Below are 20,800 nucleotides of genomic sequence, written 5' to 3' on the forward strand. Positions count from 1 at the left end.
CTTGAATTCTTTGACACTGGCCTCGATATAATTTCCAAAGAGAATGGACTCCCCCACTGTAATTACTCTTGTTGTGTAATTCCCGACAACCCGAGCACCACTACCTACTTTGTATGATTTTAACATAGTCAGGTCATTTGCATTGACCAATTATGGATAAAAAGGGGCGTGTACAGGGCGGAACGTGAAGCTGATTCAGCTGGGCACACTAGTAGGCACTCAGATTTATAAAGCAAAGATTGCGTACGGTGTGCGTACGCAGGGTTTTATAAATCAGAATATTTTTTTGGCGCACGCAAAACTTGGCTTTTGGCCGTACGTACACTATTAGTTATGATCCCACGCATCATGTATATTAAATGTATTGCAGGAGTTTAGCTTGACATTAACCAAGATAAAGGACAATTAAATGAACCGCAACAAACATGTAGAAGTCAATGTGGGATTTTAATATATAAACAAAAACACTTGCCAGAAGTTGAATACAATTTGTAAAGGAAAGCAGAGGAAAACATTTTCCCAAATGAATCTTTTCAAAATGTCACCACCATTCCGAAGCAAGTGAAGAGGTTTGTGTAAAAGCAGTCCTCCCTGACCAGCTCTGTCCCTGACTCTAAACCCTGACTCTCAACCCTAACGCTAAACCCTCTGAGGGCAGGAAGACGCGCCTTCAGTGTAAAGGTTTGAACCACAGAGAAGGAAGAAAGGAGGAAGCAGTAGAGAGTAGTGAAGTAGTGAGGTAGTGAGGTTAGTGACAGACGTGAGGAAAAGGCGTGTGGAAGCACACGGTTACATGTGGGGTCAAGAAGATCACTCCCACTGGAGGTCATTGATCCATCAGCCTCAGACTGCTGAGCTCAGCAGGTCTTCTGGAGGACGAGGCTCAGATGAACTGAGGAGACGGGTCCAGCAGGATGTCAGGATCAGGGCGGGTTTAGCTCAGGTGTGTCTACCCCCGACCAAACAGGATCAGGTGAGGTTCAGCTCAGGTGTGTCTGCCCGGACCAAACAAGGACAATGATTAGGTTCAATATTCAAAAGATGCAACATTATCTGAACCAAAGATAAGTCATTAAGGAGCAGGCAGGCTTTAGGGCGCCTTGCTCAAGGACACATCACTGTATTCTGAGGACTTGAACCCGTCACCATTGGTTTGAGAGTTGAACCCCCAACCCCCTACCTAGTCCACTACGTCCAGATAATGCACATTAATGAGGAATCCTTGATGGTAGAGTCCTGGTGGTCCTCAGGATTTGCCTTCCAGATGTATGGCTTCTCCATCAGTCCTCCAGATTCCTGGTCTGGTTGCAAACGTAATTTGTCTCTAATGTAAGGTAACAAACACAGGAGTAGTTGGTCTCTAATGTAAGGTAACCAACACAGTAGTAGTTGGGCTCTAATGTAAGGTAACAAACATAGTAGTAGTTGGGCTCTAATGTAAGGTTACAAACAGTAGTAGTTGGGCTCTAATGCAAGGTCACAAACACAGGAGTAGTTTGTCTCTAATGTAAGGTAACAAACACAGTAGTAGTTTGTCTCTAATGTAAGGTCACAAACACAGTAGTAGTTTGTCTCTAATGTAAGGTCATAAACACAGGAGTAATTGGGCTCTAATGGCGCGTAACAAAGTAGCAGCTGTAGTTTGTCTGGTAAAAAACCACAATAGCATGCCGTAACTTGTCCTGGACAAACTAATCCTGCGTTACAACAAGTCCACTCTGTTTATTTTAGGCAAACTTACGAGGATCCTGGTTGGTGGAGTGAAGTCGTCCTCCAGAGTCTTGGCTCCTCCATCAGCTCTCCTCAGCCAGAGTCCTGGTCTGGAACAAACAGCGCGAGTCTGGCCCTAAAGTCTGGTAACAAACATGTAGTCTGTCTTAATTTTAAGCACTTTATTTCCAGTTTGTTTGGTTAATACAAAGTTACAACCCTTGTTGGTAGAGTGATGGTCATCCTCCAGATTCACGGCTCCCCTACCAGCTCGCCTCCGCTCCAGAAACACGTTCTAGTAAGAAAACACAGCGGTAGTTGGTTAACGCATGTCGAAGTAACAGCTGTATTTTGCCCTTTAAGTCAACCATGTAAGTAAATACAAACTTACGAGGAATCCTTGTTGGTCAATTCCTAGTCGTCCTCCAGCGTCTCAGCTCCTCCAGCAGCTCTCCTCAGACAGAGTCCTGGTCTGGAACAAACAGCGGAAGTCTTGCTTCAACATGTGGTAAAACAGATGTAGTCGTCTGATATATATGGTACAAACGCCGGTAGTTTGTGCTAGCAGTATTCTACGAGAAGTGGCAGTGAGTGTGATGATCACTTCAGAGTCAAGCTCCATCTACCCCACGACAGACGTCATTCACCAGGCAGGCCCTCCACCAGCTCCTCCACCAGCCCAGGGTCTTCAGCACGGCTCCTCCATCAGCTCCTTCAGCACGGCTTCTCCATCAGCTCCTTCAGCACGGCTCCTCCATCAGCTCCTTCAGCCATGGATTCCTGGTCTGGTTTCAAACACAGTTGGTCTCAGCAGTAAATCACCTGGGGACGCAACACACCCCACCTCCTGCATCTGAGGTTCACTTGTAAAATGGAAGACAAATTTAAACACTTAAATTAGACAACGTCTGCAGATTGTCGCGTTCAGCAATTCATCCACTACGGTAGTAGCAGCACTAGTAACATTAATGGCTCATATGACTCTTGCATAACCCCCGTAAGAATTAACTCACAGCTTGGCACAGATTTAAAGTCATAAGATGATCAAAACCAGACCTAAACTACCGTGGATTTTAGTGTTTCAGATGACCTTGGTGATGGTTACCCTCTGGTCCGGTGCTGCAGGCCCCTGGTCTCCAGCCTCAGTCTCCGGTCCACCCTGGCACCACAAGCCTCCGGTCCCCAGCCTCTCAGCCTCACCTTTCAGCTACAGCAGAAGGTTTATATCAGCTTTTGCCCAAGAAAAACTTATTTGACTCATCCGAAACTGAATTCACAATTAATTGAACTATTATTATATAACTCAAGGCCAGAAAAGACTTGAGAAGACAGGGCAGTCCACAAGTTTAAAGAAGTGGTTCAGGCCATGCATTGAAACTGACCTGAGAAGACTCTACTAACACAGAGCACTGACCTGTTCTGGAGGACTTCTGACAGGAGGTGGAGGTCTGGCTCTGGGTGAGGAGGTGGACGTCTTGCTCTGGGTGAGGAGGCAGACACCTTGGGACAAACTACATGTTACCTTTTTAACCTTGTACAGTTCTACAGTATCTTCTACTGTAACATGTGGGAATGACGGCCATTATTTTAGCTTTGATATTATCCAGTTGGTAACTCTGCACCAAAGTCGTTGTTTAACGTCATTCCATTGGGTAGGGTTTAACTTCTGTGGCAATTAATGACTGAATATTTAGAACGTACAAAAGCTGAAGTAACAAAGAACACTAAGCAGTATCGATATTAAATCAAATATACTCAGCCATATTCAGGTGCTGGGTTCCGTTGAAGAAATGTCAAATTATCTTCCACCTTGAAATGATTTTCAGCCTTCCCCGATGTAAAAAATTGGCCCGCAAGTAGAACACTGTTTTGTACGCGGTGAGAGTCCCGCAACGTCATCGTGGTTAAAAGAACGGCTCATCTTATCAAATTATCGGAAATTATCAACATATTGTAGGACGTACTTCTCAGTATGTATTTAATATCAAACTTTAGTTGTTTAAGATAGGGGGTAACAATTCCCAATGGAAACCGACTGAAAAATAGTTTCCGTTGGCAACGGCTCGAGGTTACGCAAATACAATCCAGAACGTTCCGCCAGATTCCCTCAGGGGACTCACTTCAAACTAACTGCCAGGTGGTTTCTTATGGTTGTCAAGACGACAACGTTCTATGCTAACCATTGGGACTAAATCAAGTGACCGCACTCAGAACCTTCCACGGCGGGAAGCACAAACCGTCCGACTGGAATCCGAACATTCCAGCCGGAACCAACCAAAGAAAAAACAGAACCAGCGCCTCACCTTGAGCTGAACGGAGGAAGATCCTGAAGTCCAGCGATGGTCTTCATTAAAACACAGCCAACAGACTTACCTTGAGGAGATCTGTTTGTTGCTGTTGGTCATTACTACTATTCAGTGTACCTTTACATTATTATGCACCCAGTGTGTACAAGTTATATCACTCAAAACCATACGAAGAACCAAACTACCATGTACGTCCCACAACAACTTTAAACCTAAAATCCTTGAATCATTCAAAACAAAACCGTGTCTACATTTTACAATTATCTAGATTATTCAGGGTACAAACCATACAGAGCAAATCTAAACGTTGAGCTCACAGAGAGCCGACCATAGCCCTGCAACGTCACCCTGACTGCCTCATCACCAACAGCAAATCATGCCAGCCAGCCAACACATGTACAGCTCCAGTGAGAAGTGGGCATCTGAGTGAAAGGACTGCCCATAATAAAAAGAAGCCCAATTCCTGAACTATCCAACCATCTTCATGGTATAAAGATTTACAGACTTGACATTCCATTGTGTTCTAATCACCTTAGTCTGCTCCCTCGTTACTTATAAAACTCTACATCTCCATCACTAGAGTGTTGCATCCTACTCATGCGGGTGTGGTCTGAGTGAGCAGAGATGCATGCTGGGATACAGTGCTGTCTGAAGTCTTCAGTTCCATAGACACGCCCCTCAGGAGAAACCAAGTGTTTGAGAATCTGTCGTGACATCAGTTACATGAGCTGGAATATCCTTCAAGATGGCGCCAGGATTCTCAGAGGAGAAAGGCCAAGAGGAAGATGTGTGGGTTCTTCCTCGCAGCCAGTGGAACACAACAACGGTCTTCATCAGAGTACCATGGAACACTTTGAAACATTCTCCTCTTTACACCTTGAAGCCCCAGTGAAGGTTTCCCTACCTCCTCAGCTGAAGAGCACAACTTCAGCTCGAAGAGCGCACTAGCTGGAGTTCCCGGATTGGTTCTGATTTAAGGGAACCAATCGTTCAGCTAGTCCTGTCCGAAACAATTACAGTTCAGCCTGAGAAGACGTGCAACTGAGAGCAAGAAAAGATCCACAGGGCTCTCCATCAATCCAGCCAGGTAAGAAGAGCCGTCTCATTACAGTCATCTTGAATATCCATTTAGGTCCCTTTCCAATGTCAGACTCCTTGTGGAATTCCTTTTGGTGTCCATCCTCCATTGATCCTGATTAGTGTAGTCCTAGTTTGAAGTCACTGATCTGAACACGCCGCTTGCATCCTCTTACACTCGAGTTGGATACTCTCCTTCCTGCCCAGTGTGTTGGATCTCGCTCCGGAGCGTCGCTCAGGGTTCTTCATGTCTACTGGAGGCCCTTAAGTAAACGTTTGGCCGTCCATCAGGTATGATTTAGTTGACCATTCCAATATCCCAAGCCAATCACACAGACCCCCGTATGAACATCATCACTGTCAAAGCAAGCCGTGGACACACACACACACACACATAGAGAACACAGGACAGGCACGTAGAACCCCATGCCAGGTGTAAGACACACACACACACACACACACACACACACACACACACACACACACACACACACACACACACACACACACACACACACACACACACACACACACACACACACACACACACACAGTAGAACCCTAGCGATGATCAAAAATCTTCCATCTCATGTCAAACCCAAACACACAGACCAATGAGCCATAAAAGGCCAAACAATCATGCAGGGTAAAAACCTCATAGCAAATAACATTCCATCACCCCCCCCCCCCCCCCCCCCCCAGCTCTCCTGCCGGGGCACACATAACAGAACAACCAATGTCTCCAGAGACGTAAATTATGTACAACATTCTTCGGTGGCGTCCCACATTGGTTATGGATTATGCTTGGCGTCTCCAAAATGTGTCCCAGGTTGATTCAACATCTCTGAAGTCATGTCTTTGTAGTCCAGTGGTTTCCTGAATGAGGGGCCTTCACAGATGCAAACGGTGCAGCTTTAGTCAGCCTGAGGACAGGAAGGAGGGCATCTGTTCAGAAGACCACCCAGTGGAGGGGGGTGGCTCTTGAGGAGCAGGATCCATATGGGGATGGCCCCAAATAAGACCTTCTTGGAAATGAAACTGTTCCTGAGGAGTCACGATGCCTGGAGGGGACTGTTGAATGTGTTCCATGGTTCTCTGTGTCAGACTGACGTTGTGTTTTAGTCGTTGAGATGAGGAGCCCCCTCATCTCCCCCTGGTGTTTCTCCTTCTGAATCCCTGTCTCCATCTTTAAGAACATTCCAGTCCATGTAACTGACGACACGACAGTTTCTCAAACACTCGATTTCCCCTGAGGTGGCGTGTCTACAGACCTGTAGACTCGAGACAGCTCTGTATCCCAGTATGCACCTCTGCTCACTCAGACCACAACCTCGTCAGTAAAGCAACACTCATGTGATGAAGATGCAGAGCTCAGGAGAGTAGAATGAAAGAAGACTGAAGATATCAGAACCCAACGACGCATTACTCCAGTTTACAACAATAACTTGGAGCCTGTAACCATTTTAACAAATCATTAAAACCAACATAAACCAAACACCTAAGTAACCCATGAACCAATAAAACATCCTTACTACTCATATCAACCTTCAGGTAACAGGTTAACTCACCAGGAAGCCAAAATACAACAATGTGCCCAAGAGTAATGAGAAATTAATGACTTACAGTTTGCAGTTATGCTTCATGGTTAAGTTGGGATACTCACAGAACTGCAGTTAAATATCCATGATAGACCTTTGAAGGAAAGAACAGTTTACTCATGGTCCAAATTTCAAATGAGAGTTAAACCACCACAATCCCCGATTTCCTTCACACATTATCAGTGATTTATATTCAACATACAAGTCACGTCAGTTGTGCTTTGCCACACAATTCTACTCACATCAGGTTCAGATGAGATGCTCCTCTTTACTTCAAAAAGTCTTTAACCTGTGAAACTGGAAGAGCTGTTCAATAAGTCACAACAGACAAAACAGTACACAAACAATTGTACTGTCCGGTTCCCTTTTAAGTGAAACGCAGCAGATGCAACCAATGAACTAATTAAGAAAACCACCTGGCAGGCGACCTGCGGCAGGTGAGCTAATTAGTAAAAGTCAATGCAGGTTCCGCACCCTGTGGTCTTCTTGGTAACAGTGAGAGGCTATTTCAGCTCTGTGTTTGATCTTAAATGACCTCCCTCATTTTAATTAAAGGGATGAGTCTGATTTGACTGATTTAGATTCAAACTTCAAAACGAAAAAAGTCTTCATTCAATTCACCTTACTGTGTGCGCGAGTGTGTGTGTGTGTGTGTATGTGTGTTAAACTGGAGTCATCGCCTACCACCACACACGTTAACACACACACACACACCATACAGACACACACAATACACCGTATAGATTCACACCATATGCACGCACACAACATATAGATACAAACCATATGCACACAAACGACAGATACAAACCATATATATATATATATATATACACGCACACACCATAGGTATATACACCATATAGATACGCACACACCATAGTTACACAGCATATAGATACACACCATAAAGATAAACACACCAAATAGACACACACCAAAGATTGACTTAATATAGATACAAACTAGATACCCCCCCCCCCCCCCACACACACACAGAGATCTAAAGCTTTATTTGTCACACAGGTTGCCATATTAGAAAATTGTCTTTGAATGAAGGCAGTCTGTTCTCTAATTGTGTTTGCTTTGCAAAGGTTTTTTGCAAAGCAAACAATTTCTGTTCACTCTTTCTTAATTTGTCACGTGAAGTCGTTCCCCATTTTGTTCGACTATTCCATCACTGCCAGTACGTTTTATTTTTTATTATATCACTATTAATTTAAACAAAAATAAATAAATATAAAGAGAAAAGTCGACTCTCTCTAGCTTTCAATTCAATCCCGTTATTTGTTAGTTTTAATCCGACTGTACATTACTTTGAAAGGATGAACCTCAGTTTTGTGATTTAGACCTCACTTGACCTCCCTCCCAGAGGTCCACGGTGCAATGTTTTTTTTCCACCACTGGGATGCTGACGGCGTTACCCGACTACATTTTTTTCCTTTGACGGCCCTCAGTCAAATTTTGGGTTCCTAAATTGACCCTCAGCTGTCAAAACTTTGAGAACCCCTGTTGTAGACCAACTTCGGAAAACTGTAGTTCCACCATAGAAACGCTAGAGGTCAGCAATACTCCCCGTCGCGCAATGACGTCGGTTAGGAAAAGTGGAGTCGAATTCATTTTAAACAGCGCTGTCTTTTCCTATGTTTGAAAGGAAGCACATTGTAATCTCTCCTTGACCCGATGACGTTTTCCACAAAGGTTAAGTAAAGGATAGGAGATGTGCCTATTCGTAGAGGAATAGGGACACAGCTAAGGAGTCTCACCGTGTCCGCCATATTGTCGTCACGTGACAGCACTTGGACGTTGGATGTCCATGTCCTACAGGCTGCAGCGAGACATTACTCAATCAGTCTCTGAAGATAACGTTGCATTCTGAAAACTTAGGAATCGAAACACATTGTTTCGTATAGTTTATTTGACACGGTTTACACTGAGACAATTCAGGATACTAGTTTCCATCCACTTTTGAGGAAACAGTGACACCAATGACAAATGTAAATTTGAAAATCTAGCCTGCTTTTAGAATAGAATAGAATGCATTTGCATTGTTCTGATGTTGGCTGATATATAGGTTTATTAAATATATGATGTACTTGATTGTATGAGGCATTATTTTTTGTGCTTTCAAATGTTGTTTTTCCCAAGTGAACAAAATGCACATGTAAGAAAGACAATATTTGTATAATTAAATTCAAACTTAAAAAATATTTTCTTAAGTGTACTTCAAAAATTAAAACAATACAATTAATAATAATACCAATCGTTTGAAAACATTGCTCAGAGTATTAATAGTTATCTGGCCATCTCTGTCGCATTTTTTTTTTTTTAAATGGGTGATTCAATATAAGGGCGAACCACATAACCTTGCCCCAATAGTATATCGAGGCGCAAACAAGACCATAATCTGTAGCATTAGACATGAACAAGATGGTCTCCAATCACCTTTAATCTATGCCTCTACCTGTACAGGCTACAGACCTTTCCAAAAGTTGAATCTGATGATAGGTATACCGTCAAAACCACCTCTAAAACAGTCCTTCCTAAGTGGTTGCAGCTAATTTGTGAAAGAAAACCCCCAGCAATGAACAATGTCTAGAACCCTGTAACATAATCCATCTCAAATCCATCTGAAACCAAAACGGTCCTTCAATTTCATTCTAAAGCCGAAGCAGAAGAACAGAACAAGGGGTGACTGAGGGCACGCGGTCAGACGGCCTCTGTCCTGTTGTAGTGCAGCAGTCCAGAGCTCAAGCACACTTGGCGGTTGGCAGACAGAAGGGCATTGGGGAGGTAGGCACCAGGATGTCTGTGAAGATGGGCCGGTAGCCGGCAGGAAGGGGCGGGGCACTCTGCTCCAGCACATCAAGCACCGCGCCCCTCACGTCCCGGGAAACATCCCCTCGGATGTCCAGCAGCACACACACATGCTCCTCACTGGGGAGGGACAGGAGGACAGACGGTGGGTTTGGCTTTAATGGGGAGTGTTCAAAATATGCTATGGTATGGCATCATAAAGTCAAAGAGTTTCTAATTTGTAGTTTTTCCAAGCCAGCTGCGATTCTCTGCCAGTTTAGGTAACCTTATTTTGCCTTTATCTTATGTGCTGTTGCCAATCTTAAGTATACTGTATACATATGTAATGACCTCTACCCCACCTCCTGTTAAGGCTTCAACCTTGCAAATGTGTCCGTCTCGTACTTTGCATGCATTTTCTATGATACTTTACAAATGAAGTGCATTTATATTTTTGTTATGGAGGGAAGCCAATATACTGAGAGGAGGTATGGGGAGAATCAGCAGGTCTGACCTGATGTCCGGGTACTTGGTCACGACCCCGGACACCTCCAGACTCAGCATGCAGGGGTCCTTCAGCCGGATGAAGTCGGCCAGGAGCGGCAGCAGGGCCAGCGGGTTCACCTCCGGCCCCGACCCGTCACCTTCCTGGGGACGCCAAAACATTTAACCCTTTAAAAGTGCAGAATTAATCTTCCAGACCATTTGTGGTGTACCTAAACAATCGGATGTACAAAACAATAGGATGTTTTTATAAATTAAGAATTAAATTCTTGTGCCAAGTATTGTCCCCGTCGTGTTTGGACGTCCGGCCCACGGCCGTGCACACTTGATGTTTGGTATAAAGATATAGTGAGGAGGAGGAGGAGCCAGAATGAGAGCGTCCCCCCACCAGGCCGGTGAAGAGTTCTCTGAGCTGCAGGTCGTCCTGGGCGATGCGCTGGGCCAGCTGCAGCCTCTCCCCAGCGCTGCGGCACACCGTCCTCTTGTGCATGAGGGCCCGCACGTACTCCACCACCAGCATCCACTGAGCCTCCTCCTGCAGCCGCTGTGGGGGGGGGGGGGTACAGGTACACCCACACCACCTTTTAGATTAGCCTGGCGTGTGTACTTACGTATGTATGCATGCATTTATGTTTTCTAAATGTACTTTTTGCATTTTAAATTATACAGGAAATGTGTAACCAGGTCAGGTGTACAAAATGTCATTTTGTGTCGGTGTAGACGGCGGCCTCCCCTGACCTGCTGGCAGGGCGGGCGCACGCGGACGTACAGCTCCAGGTGCCTCTCCAGGACCCGGCACACCATGGGGGTGGAAGGGTTCCCCTGGGCCAGCCAGGGGCGGCTCAGCAGGCCCTGCAGGACGGGCTGCAGCTCCAGCAGCAGCTGGTCCATGGCCAGGCGACAGGCCCGCCTCACGGCGCGGTCCAGGGCCGCCATGGGGTTGGGCGGGGTGCGGGAGTACAGGCAGGCGGTGGGGGACGACTGCTGCCGCTGCAGGCCCTCTGTGGACGCCCTGTAGCCGGGGGGGGGGGGGGGGGGGTTTGGGGGGGTTCATTAAACCTGCACTGTCACACCTTCCTACTGCAGCTATTTACGCCATGCAAACATTACATTATTAAAGAGTGAAATACTATGGATGAAACTGAAAACCTCAGATGATGACCTCTGAGAATGACGTCGCTACAACTGTAGCTAAAACTCCCGCCACTAGAGGCTGCTAATGGGAGAATAAGTACCGGTTTGAATAAATAGCCTTTACTATTTCCGCACACGCCTTTATCCAAAGCGTCTAAAAGGGAATTGTTCATCAATATGCAGGACGGTCATGCATGGCTCCTCAAGTCTTCCTACAGGTAGACTTCGTACATTGGGGTCCAATTGCTGAACAATAAACAATACACATTCATAAACATTTACACTCTTGCTGAATCTATTATAGCTTTATTAGGGATCCCATTCATTCGTTTATGGCAGCTTTGAATGTAGTTTGGACATGTGCTCACTAGAAAACAGAGGGACCATACTGAATGTATAGAAACTTAAAAAACCTAAGAGAGTTTCTAAAAAGGTGGTCCTATATGAGCTCATCCAGTCATGTGCCAAAAGTCTAAATGAAACCAAATGTTGCTGCGCTACCCTGTGGCTGTAACCGTTGCCCATCAAATATCCCCTTTCAGTGCTACAGTACAGAAGAGCATAGGAAGGAGCAAGATGATTCATTGATAGTATGGAGAAAAAAAAAAGAAGCTTTTATGTCTAAATAACTTAATAACAGCAACTCTGATTACTGTACAATTCATTCTCTGTCAATAAATGAATAAATGAATTGCTCCACTCCTTGACTACAACAGCAGCCTGTGCACTAGTAGCCCTCTAACATAAATAATTCAGAGCTGAAGCGATTGCCTCTGGCCCCTGTCTGGGTCTTACTTGAGAACGATGCAGTTACTGATAGAGGCCAGGAGGTAATGGAGGTACAGCTTGTTCTGGCTGTTGTTCTGATCCTTGCGATGCTCTTTACCAAACTCAACCAGCGCCTCGCGAAACCTGGAGGCCAGCAAAGCAGAGAGAGAGAGAAGGAAGGAGGAGTAGAGGGACAAGTAAAAGGCTTGTTTCACATGAGAAGAGTGTTAAAAAACAGCACTCCTTGTTTGTCGACCCATGGGATTATTATATAGGTAGACTAGAACGCTTGATGACTGACACAGCGTATAAAGATAATGAAACACACACACACACACACTTGTTTAGCAGGTTCTCCATCGAACACACACACACACACACACACACACTTGTTTAGCAGGTTCTCCATCTCGTAGAGTCCCATCTGTATCGTCTGGTCTCGCAAGGATTCTCCGATCATCAGGGCAACACGCACGTTGTCCTCCAACATCTGCCAACCCCCAACAGCAGGACAAACACACCCACCCACCCACCCACCCACACACACCAGGGATTCAATTAGACCTCTACCTTCTTGTATTTATGTGTGGAAGAGCTTTTGTGCCTGCATGCAGAGTGTACCACCTGTGTGATGATGGTGGGCAGGCAGGTGTGGTAGAAGCCTTCATGGTCCGTGTCAGGTTCCTGGTCCCTCTGCCAGTCTGTCAACTCCACCTCCAGGGCTTTATGCATCCATTCTGACACACGCTTCTGCACGCACGCACGCACACACACACACACACACACACACACACACACACACACACACACACACACACACACACACACACACACACACACACACACACACACACACACACACACACACACACACACACACACGCACGCACGCACGCACGCACGCACGCACGCACGCATGAGCACGCACGCACGTACACACCAGAAGACAGAAAGGGATTAGCGCCAGACCAGGGGGAGAAGATGAGACTGTAATACCGCTACTAGTGGTCCAACACACCCGGACACTCTGAACGTATTTCTTCTGCAGCTTCTCCAGACTCTCCGTGGAGATGAGGGGCCCCAGCTCCTGGCTCTTCATCTCAGCCACCAGCTCCGGCTCTCCCATCATGTCTGGGCTGCAATGGGGGGGAAAACACTCACCGGTCAGAGTTTAATTGCAAGTCAGTTCAGGGGTAATGGAGAAGAGCTGGTGGAGAGGGGAGGAGGCCATGTCACAAAGAACCCATCACTCTCCTGTAATGATTTAGTTTCTGTGATTATGTGTAAAAAATTTCGTAAAAAGTAGGATGCAGCAATATTGTCTCATTCCAAAAAAGGTTTACTTAAATTTGACACAAAAGCAAAGTGAATTGTTACTTATTTGTCAGTCTACGAAATAAGGTTTTATATTACTGAATGAAAAGTAAAAAAAAAAAAGATCACCTGTTGTAGATGTGTATCACCCAGTTGAGCACAGCAAAGATTTCCCCACTTTCCAGCTCCCAGCTGCTGACCTAGAACAGAAACATCTGTTTTGCTATTTATAAAGTGAGCTCATTAACTTCGCGTCTAGGAAAAGGTAATAACGATACTTAAACACCAATTATGATAAGTGCTACAAGGTGTGTATACACAGTTTATCACATAAATAACGATAATAATAATAAATAAGAGGATGAAATTGCCAACAAATTCTCACACGCGTATTGAAAAAAGAGAACGTTCAACCCGGTGTTAAACCGGTCTCATGGAGCCCCTCACCAGCGCCAGGTGGGTCTGCAGGCACTGGTGGCTGGCCCTCAGGTAGGCCCCGGTCAGGCGGTAGTGCTCCGGCACACAGTGCTCCAGCAGGTGCCGCACCGTGGCCAGGTCGGCCGTGATGGCGTGCTGCAGCGCAGAGAGGTGTCCCGCCAGGCCCGGCCCGCGGGTGTGCATGTAGGACACGCTGCGGAACCGCGAGGACACCGCCTCCTCCAGGACCTGTCGTAGACAGACGGGACGGCCTGGGCTGAGCGGTACTGGTGGTAACACGCACAGTCTTTTATATACTGGATGGAGTAGAACGTTTCGGCAAAGTTAGATTCGGTATCAACCCTTCCCTGGCAGCCTCCCATTTGATTCCCTTCTGTTTAAATGTTTTTTTTATAGCCATTTTAAATATACAGAAATGTGGTATACGACGTATATGTTGTACATTTAATCACCCTGTAAAGCATACTGGCATTAAATGCAGTGGTATAACAACACTCTTTTGTTATAAACAAACCATAACATAAACTGAAAAAGATCAGACTATTAGTCAGCATGCATGTTGAACAACACTACAACAGCAGCAAGGTCACGGACCTGGAAGAACCGCTCCCTCCAGCAGCGAGGTCTGCCAGGGGGAAGAGGTCTGACCCCAGCTCCTCCTCCCCCCCCTCCTCCTCGCCCTCCTCCTCCTCCTCCTCCTCGCCCTCTCCCTCCTCCTCCGCCTCCTCCCCTCTCCTCCAGCAGAGCACGGTCCACAGCCTCCTCCCGCTCCACGATGCGCACTGCGGATACAAAGGGCGTGGGGTTCTGGCGGGCCAGGGCCAGGCTGCTGCTCACGACAGCCCAGATCTCCTGACCTGCAGTGGGCAGCAGGGGACACAGCTGCTAGGAGGCTGTCTGAGAGGACCAGGGGCGACAGCAGGGGACTCGGAAAACGTTTACAAGTGGATAGAGGGCAATTCTAGTTTGGTTGCGAGTTTTAAATATACACTAGACAAACATGGATTAAAGGTTCTTTACGGCTTAAGGCTCTAATATCTGTACTTACTGTTTGGTTATATAGCAGCCGTTTCTGTCTTACTATCTTACAGTGACTTACAGCTTCAACTCAAACATGGAAATCTCCAAGAGATCTAAGCTTGCAACGTTGTCCATTGTAAGTCAGTCTCTTATATTTAACGGTAAACAATGTATAATGTCATAATGTCATATATATCAGCCTACACTGGACAATTAACTCACTGAGAAACTTTAGACACTTAAGGCGCGCAGTATATACAATAGTGTTAACCATGTCTACCTCAACTGTCTATAATGTTTAGATAAATTACAATTTACAATGATACATTTATTAATTTATCATTGTAGCTATTCTGCTGCCGTCCTGAATACTTTCTGCCGCGGGATGAATAGAGCGAGCTACAGCCTCGTGCTGCGTCCTCCTACCCAGGGCCTCCACCAGCCGGCCCACCCCGGAGAAGTAGTGCAGCACCAGCGCGTGGTCCTCCCGGCTCAGGGCCGCGCCGCTCAGCTGCCACAGGATGTCGTCCTGCCAGCACTCCAGCTCCATCAGCCGGGCGTGGGCCTCCAGCAGCCGCCGAGACTCCACCAGACGCTCCGTCTCCGCCACCATGCTGCGCACTGGGAGGGAGGGGGGGGAGAGAGAGAGAGAGAGAGAGAGAGAGAGAGAGAGAGAGAGAGAGAGAGAGAGAGAGAGAGAGAGAGAGAGAGAGAGAGAGAGAGAGAGAGAGAGAGAGAGAGAGAGAGAGAGAGAGAGAGATCACGTAGATGCTTTCTCCCTGATGATACCATCCAGTGTTGATTCGGAACATGAGATCACATCTATAATGCATCCCTGGATTGAACTCAACTTTTACAAGATTTATTTAACCTTTTTCTGGGGAACAATAAAGTAATTATCTATAAATATATGGATAGATCATATCAATTCTAATAAGAATCCAGTGCAGTGGGTTGGGTACAACACATGTATCATATTTTCTGTCTCCACCCTTTGAGTTTATTATCCTTCCAGAGCTCTTATGGCCCTGACACACCAACCAGATTATTGATCGGAGGGCGAGCTCAGCGACCTGAGTGTGTGCTGTGCGATCGGCCGTCTGTGATCTTTTGAATCAGCCACGACCATATCGGTACAACTGCCTTTTCTGCCGACCATCGGCAGTCGGAATGGTGTGTCAGGGCCACAAGGACGACCGCACACCGGCGAACGGCGGCGGGACGGACCTCCTGACGGAGTACGGTTTCCCCTCGTGAACTCGGGCGCCTCCTGGAGCTCCACTCACCAGAGTAGAGGCGCGGCAGGTTGCTGACGGTGGCCAGGAGCTGGCAGTGGCTGCAGGACAGCTCTCTCAGGGTCTCCATGGAGCAGACCACCTCGGCGTTGTGGTCCGACTCGGAGACGGCCTTCTGCAGGGCGCGGGACGCGTCGCCCAGCTCCACCCGGGACTCCTGCAGCAGCCTCAGACCCCAGCCCACCCCCTCCAGGTAGGACTGCACCACCGACTGGAAAGGGGGGGTCGGAAGCACAAACACAAACCTTCATACTAGGATGAGCCTCTGTTTTGGTCTGAAGCGGGACGATGGAGGGCAGAGAAGCCCCTTCAGATAATAAACAGTGCAGATTAACTTTAAATCGACTTAAAATATAGATGCGTACCTGTAGGGGAACTGCCTGGCAACCTCAATAATGCAACCTCAAATATGTAGTTCTGGGAGGTTGTTTTATCGAATGTTATACCTATGTAAGCGTTGGTGTGTTTGCGTGCAGGAGGGCGTCACCTTGAGTCGGGTGTGTATGGAGGAGGTCCTCTGGCTCTCTCTCCTCCTATACTGGCCCAGTCTCTCCAGGTGCTCCGGCCGAGAGAAGACCCCCGACGCCCACTTCAGGGCCGCTCCTCTCGCCAGGAGCTCCGCTCGGGCCACCTCCGGCCACACCTCGGTACGGAGCGCAGGGTCTGCCAAGCACACAGACGTATGGGTGAGTCTAGCAGACTTATGGGTGAGTCTAGCAGACTTATGGGTGAGTCTAGCAGACGTATGGGTGAGTCTAGCAGACGTATGGGTGAGTCAAGCAGACTTATGGGGGAGTCATGCAGACTTATGGGTGAGTCTAGCAGACTTATGGGTGAGTCTAGCAGACGTATGGGTGAGTCAAGCATACTTATGGGGGAGTCATGCAGACTTATGGGCAATGTAGAGGAAGAGAACATGAGAACAAAAGAAAAGAGGATTCCCATTCACACATTGCAGACTAACCCAATTGGAACTCAGCATTGGTATTTGAAGTGATATTCTCCATCGTCCACATTCCTGTTGTAATGGTTCCCATATTTCATGTTATATCAATATAAGCTTCTCCAAAGGTGTAATAGTTGTACAAATAGGTTGTTCCAATGTTGATTATTATGTTGTGTTATGTAAGTTATTTTCATGTATCTGCTAGAAAACCAGTTTAGGAGCCAGCTATTAGAAAGCAATAGCTTTCTAAAGGTTTCTACTGGCAACAGTCTTTATAGCCTGTTGACCTCCCATCAGGAGAGAATATCACATTTAGGAATTGACGTTATTGATCCACTCATGCCATAGATGGGTCACACCACTGGGCATGTGGCTTGTCATTTGACCAACAGCCTGGTTCGGGGTCTATTTTAATCTAAATTAGTCTACAATGAAGGATGGGCTGGTGACTCTGCTGACTGAGTAATGTGCTATGCTTGTAACTCAGCATTATCAGATTCTGTCTCTACAACCCTCTGGGTAGGTGCTTGCTTTTCATGTTTATTTCCATTTCCCATAAATTTGCAGAGAAATACATTATTTGCTATTGTTGGATCAGGTGTTTTGTTGAGTAACGTGACCAGTATTCTGATATGAAATAAAGGGACAGATCTGATTTCAGAAATGAACCCAAAGAGATCAAATTGACATTCTGCCTCATCATAGCTTGATAAATGTAGTACTGTAGTAAAATATTGGGCAGTACATGTCTTATGATTAACTATGTGTTCCGGGGACAAGCTTCCAGAAACGTGGACTGTAACCGGAAAACGTCTGGCCACCCTGAGTAACCATCAATGTTAATCACGTAAAGCTGACACGCAATACTGAGAAACCATTCATACAAATCATGTATACACAAAGACAAGGGGACACACAATGCTTTATAAAATAACATTAGGTCCCCACTTTTACGGCGAGCTCAATGTGTGTGTTAACAACTTCACGTGTCAGAATGAGATAAACAAGCCCGCCTATGTAACTGAAGTGAGTCATGGGGCAACCCTGTTATCTGCTGCTGGGATCTAATCCCGGGAATGTCCTCATCAGTAAATCTGTTGTCTGCAACAACAAAATTGACAGAAGCAGCACCTCAGGGTCAGGAGTCATAAGATCCATGGCAGAACAGCAGCATTACGGCCAAAATAAAGGCACAGAAACAATTTGGCAACAGAGAGGATGTTGGCAACGCTATCTTTAAAAAACAAGCGTCAGCCGACTGACCAGGGGAAAGCCTCATCAGTGGCAATATCACCACTTTGCTCACAGCAGGCAACGTGTTTGTTTGATAAGAGAGGGACTAAAAATGCCGCAAAAGGCATATGACACAAGTTAGTACGATACATGCATACACTCAGTTATTCTTGTCAAAGTACTGTTCAGTCAAATACAACTGTACATTCCACTGGGGTGTCGGTCATTCATACATGTTGTCATTGTGTGTTTGTGTATATGCGTGTGGGTGTGTGTGCCTGCATTACCTTCTGGTTTGTCTCCCCCATTCTGCTCCCCTCCAGACATTTAAGTTGGTGGTGTCCAGCTGCCAGCTCTCCCTTCTACTGCGCCGAGCCCCTGAATGTTTCCCGGAGTGCCAGCTCTGAGCGCTGCCAGCGGCACACAACAATACAATACCGGGCGTGCGAGGCAGAGGAAACAGGGACACAGACCAGGAGAGAGAGGGCTGGTCGAGAGAGGGTGCATATTAATTTTGACTCGCCCCCTCTCCCTCGCTCCATTGCTCTCACACACACACACACACACACACACACACACACACACACACACACACACACACACACACACACACACACACACACACACACACACACACACACACACACACACACACACACACACACACACACACACACACACACACTCTCTCTCTCTCTCTCTCTCTCAGACACATCCTCCACTTAGAGGCCGACAGGAAAAGGGCGGAGGGGTTGCCGTGAGGGGGAGGGACAGAGATAGAGAGAATGAGAGGGCTGTAGTGAGTCAGTTATGGACTTGAATATTTCCAACCCTAACCCCAATGGGTGAGAGGGGACACACCATCTGAATAATCCAAATGATGTCAATCAGGAAACCGACACACGTTTTAAATAAACAAAATATGGTCATTGTACATTACATTAGTACACATGGTACGACGTATTTCTAGTTGCATATGTTTTACTATCATTGTTTTTGTTATAAATTATTAGCACTTTATTCTCCAGGTCCTTGCCATTAAAGCGGGAGGAGAGATGGTGAAAGAGTTATAGAGAAGGAACAAGAGGAAGAGCCAAACAGCGTGAGTGAGTAGAACAGTAAGTGGACTTAGTGTCAATCACAGAGATCCCTAGAACCCATGAGACCTCCTCTGATTCCTAAGGTAAAACCAATTAAGCTGAAAGTCACAGGATGAGACACCATACATAATACATGAGCCATTATGACCAACCATAAAACAGGCTCACGGAAGAGTAAAATTAGGACTTGTGTCACTGAATCCTCTTTGTCGCCCAAGTGAAAAGGTAAGGCTTCAAATACTAATCGAACTACCGATAATATCGGCAAAAAAATCCCGATAAGCTTTGTTTTTTTAGGTCACTGGTAGCCATGATATTGGCCCAAACAATCTCCCAAAAACAATGTCAGTGAACCTTACCAGACTGTTTGTGCTAAACAATGCATTGTTTTATTATTCCTTCTGTTGCAACATCAGCTTGGGTGGCTGAGGGCTCGAGGATCCTGTGCAGCTGTTTTGAGGGTGCTGGTGGCGGAATTGTTACACAGGCTGCACTTCCACCTTTGGAGGGGGTTTGTTTATTTATCGGACCCCCCCTTCGTTAACTGTCTTGGGAAGGGATTGTGTTTACATCCTTACATACTTATTCCAAACATGCTGAAGTTTTTTGTAGTTGGACAGCAGTATAAATAATATTAGTTTTATTTTGCAATTGCAATGTCTGAAGATCGAGTCAAGTTATATTACATTTACAAAATATGAGATAATATACTTGGATTACATCAAAAAAATTTTTCCCACAAAAGGATGTGTTTGAAGGCCACTCTTGTTTTTGCAAGGCCATCATATCAGTGCTACCTTTTGTCCATGGCTTCCACAAGAGCCATTTAAGGGGTGGAGGGTCTAGATCAGACCAACGGATGTTGTGTAGAATGGCCTCCAGGCCTCGGACCTGGAGGCCACCTGGGTGATGGCGGGAGACAGGGACCCGGTCTCCCAGTCTTGTCATTTCCTAGGGTGTGTAAGGAACTAGTTTCTCCTCCAACCTTGACTAGTGAGAGGACCTTACCCATCAGTTAACCCACACACACCACACCATTGTTGTCATCACCTGGCACTGCATCATAGCACCACCTCCACCCCGAGGAGCTATGAGAGGTACAGGAAGTCTAATTCCAGACCACTTCCTTCATGACATTCCTGACCTAAGCTGCTTTCCTGGCGGACTCTATACCATGCCGCGTGTGTACTGGTATCTATGAGAGCCTCAAGACAGACGGACAGACAGACAGACGGACACTGCTCACTGGAAATGATTAGCATTTCCAAAAGGAGTGAAATCTTTACCAAGTGTGATGATTCTCATATACATCCCTGCCATAGGAGCAAGAGAACAACATCTTTAAGTTCAGCATTTCACATTTTGCCTATAACCATGGTATGGAAACATACTGGAGTACATCATACACAGCGAGGGAAGGCAGGGTGCCTTACGGGTTGACAGTAATTTCAAATTTATTTAATGTGAAGAGATGGAAAGATTTGACCTCATGAAGGCGTTTCCAAAGAACACAGTAATCCTTCAAGACTGTGTCCAGTCCATAAGCCTGAATAATCACGAG

At 46.2% G+C, this 20,800-nt stretch overlaps 1 protein-coding gene and 1 long non-coding RNA gene across 14 annotated transcripts; both read right to left on the reverse strand.

Annotated features, from left to right (window-relative positions):
* Positions 1-435: 435 nt before the first annotated feature.
* On the reverse strand, positions 436-3,578 carry LOC132464647 (uncharacterized). Of its 13 annotated transcripts, XR_009527314.1 has the most exons (9): positions 3,125-3,578; positions 2,816-2,917; positions 2,458-2,495; positions 2,337-2,422; positions 2,102-2,182; positions 1,927-2,005; positions 1,742-1,853; positions 1,181-1,324; positions 436-995 (listed from the first exon to the last, which is right to left on the reverse strand). It is a non-coding gene; the product is annotated as an uncharacterized LOC132464647 (long non-coding RNA). The 13 variants fall into 13 exon arrangements; XR_009527313.1 differs by having other exon boundaries at positions 1,742-1,820; positions 1,930-2,005; positions 2,337-2,495; XR_009527309.1 differs by having other exon boundaries at positions 1,181-1,301; positions 1,930-2,005; positions 2,337-2,495.
* A 5,013-nt stretch (positions 3,579-8,591) lies between these two features.
* Positions 8,592-18,843, reverse strand: exoc3l1 (exocyst complex component 3-like 1). Its single transcript, XM_060061112.1, has 15 exons — positions 18,427-18,843; positions 16,448-16,623; positions 15,952-16,171; positions 15,092-15,286; positions 14,240-14,502; positions 13,655-13,873; positions 13,337-13,407; positions 12,912-13,029; positions 12,518-12,643; positions 12,283-12,383; positions 11,921-12,037; positions 10,730-11,003; positions 10,380-10,535; positions 10,002-10,135; positions 8,592-9,628 (listed from the first exon to the last, which is right to left on the reverse strand). Exons 1-15 carry the CDS (start codon positions 18,464-18,466, stop codon positions 9,442-9,444), a joined length of 2,397 nt encoding a protein of 798 aa, XP_059917095.1. The 5' UTR covers positions 18,467-18,843; the 3' UTR covers positions 8,592-9,441.
* Positions 18,844-20,800: the final 1,957 nt, after the last annotated feature.

Source organism: Gadus macrocephalus, chromosome 9 (assembly GCF_031168955.1).
Source record: "Gadus macrocephalus chromosome 9, ASM3116895v1".
In the NCBI taxonomy this organism is placed as follows: domain Eukaryota; kingdom Metazoa; phylum Chordata; class Actinopteri; order Gadiformes; family Gadidae; genus Gadus; species Gadus macrocephalus.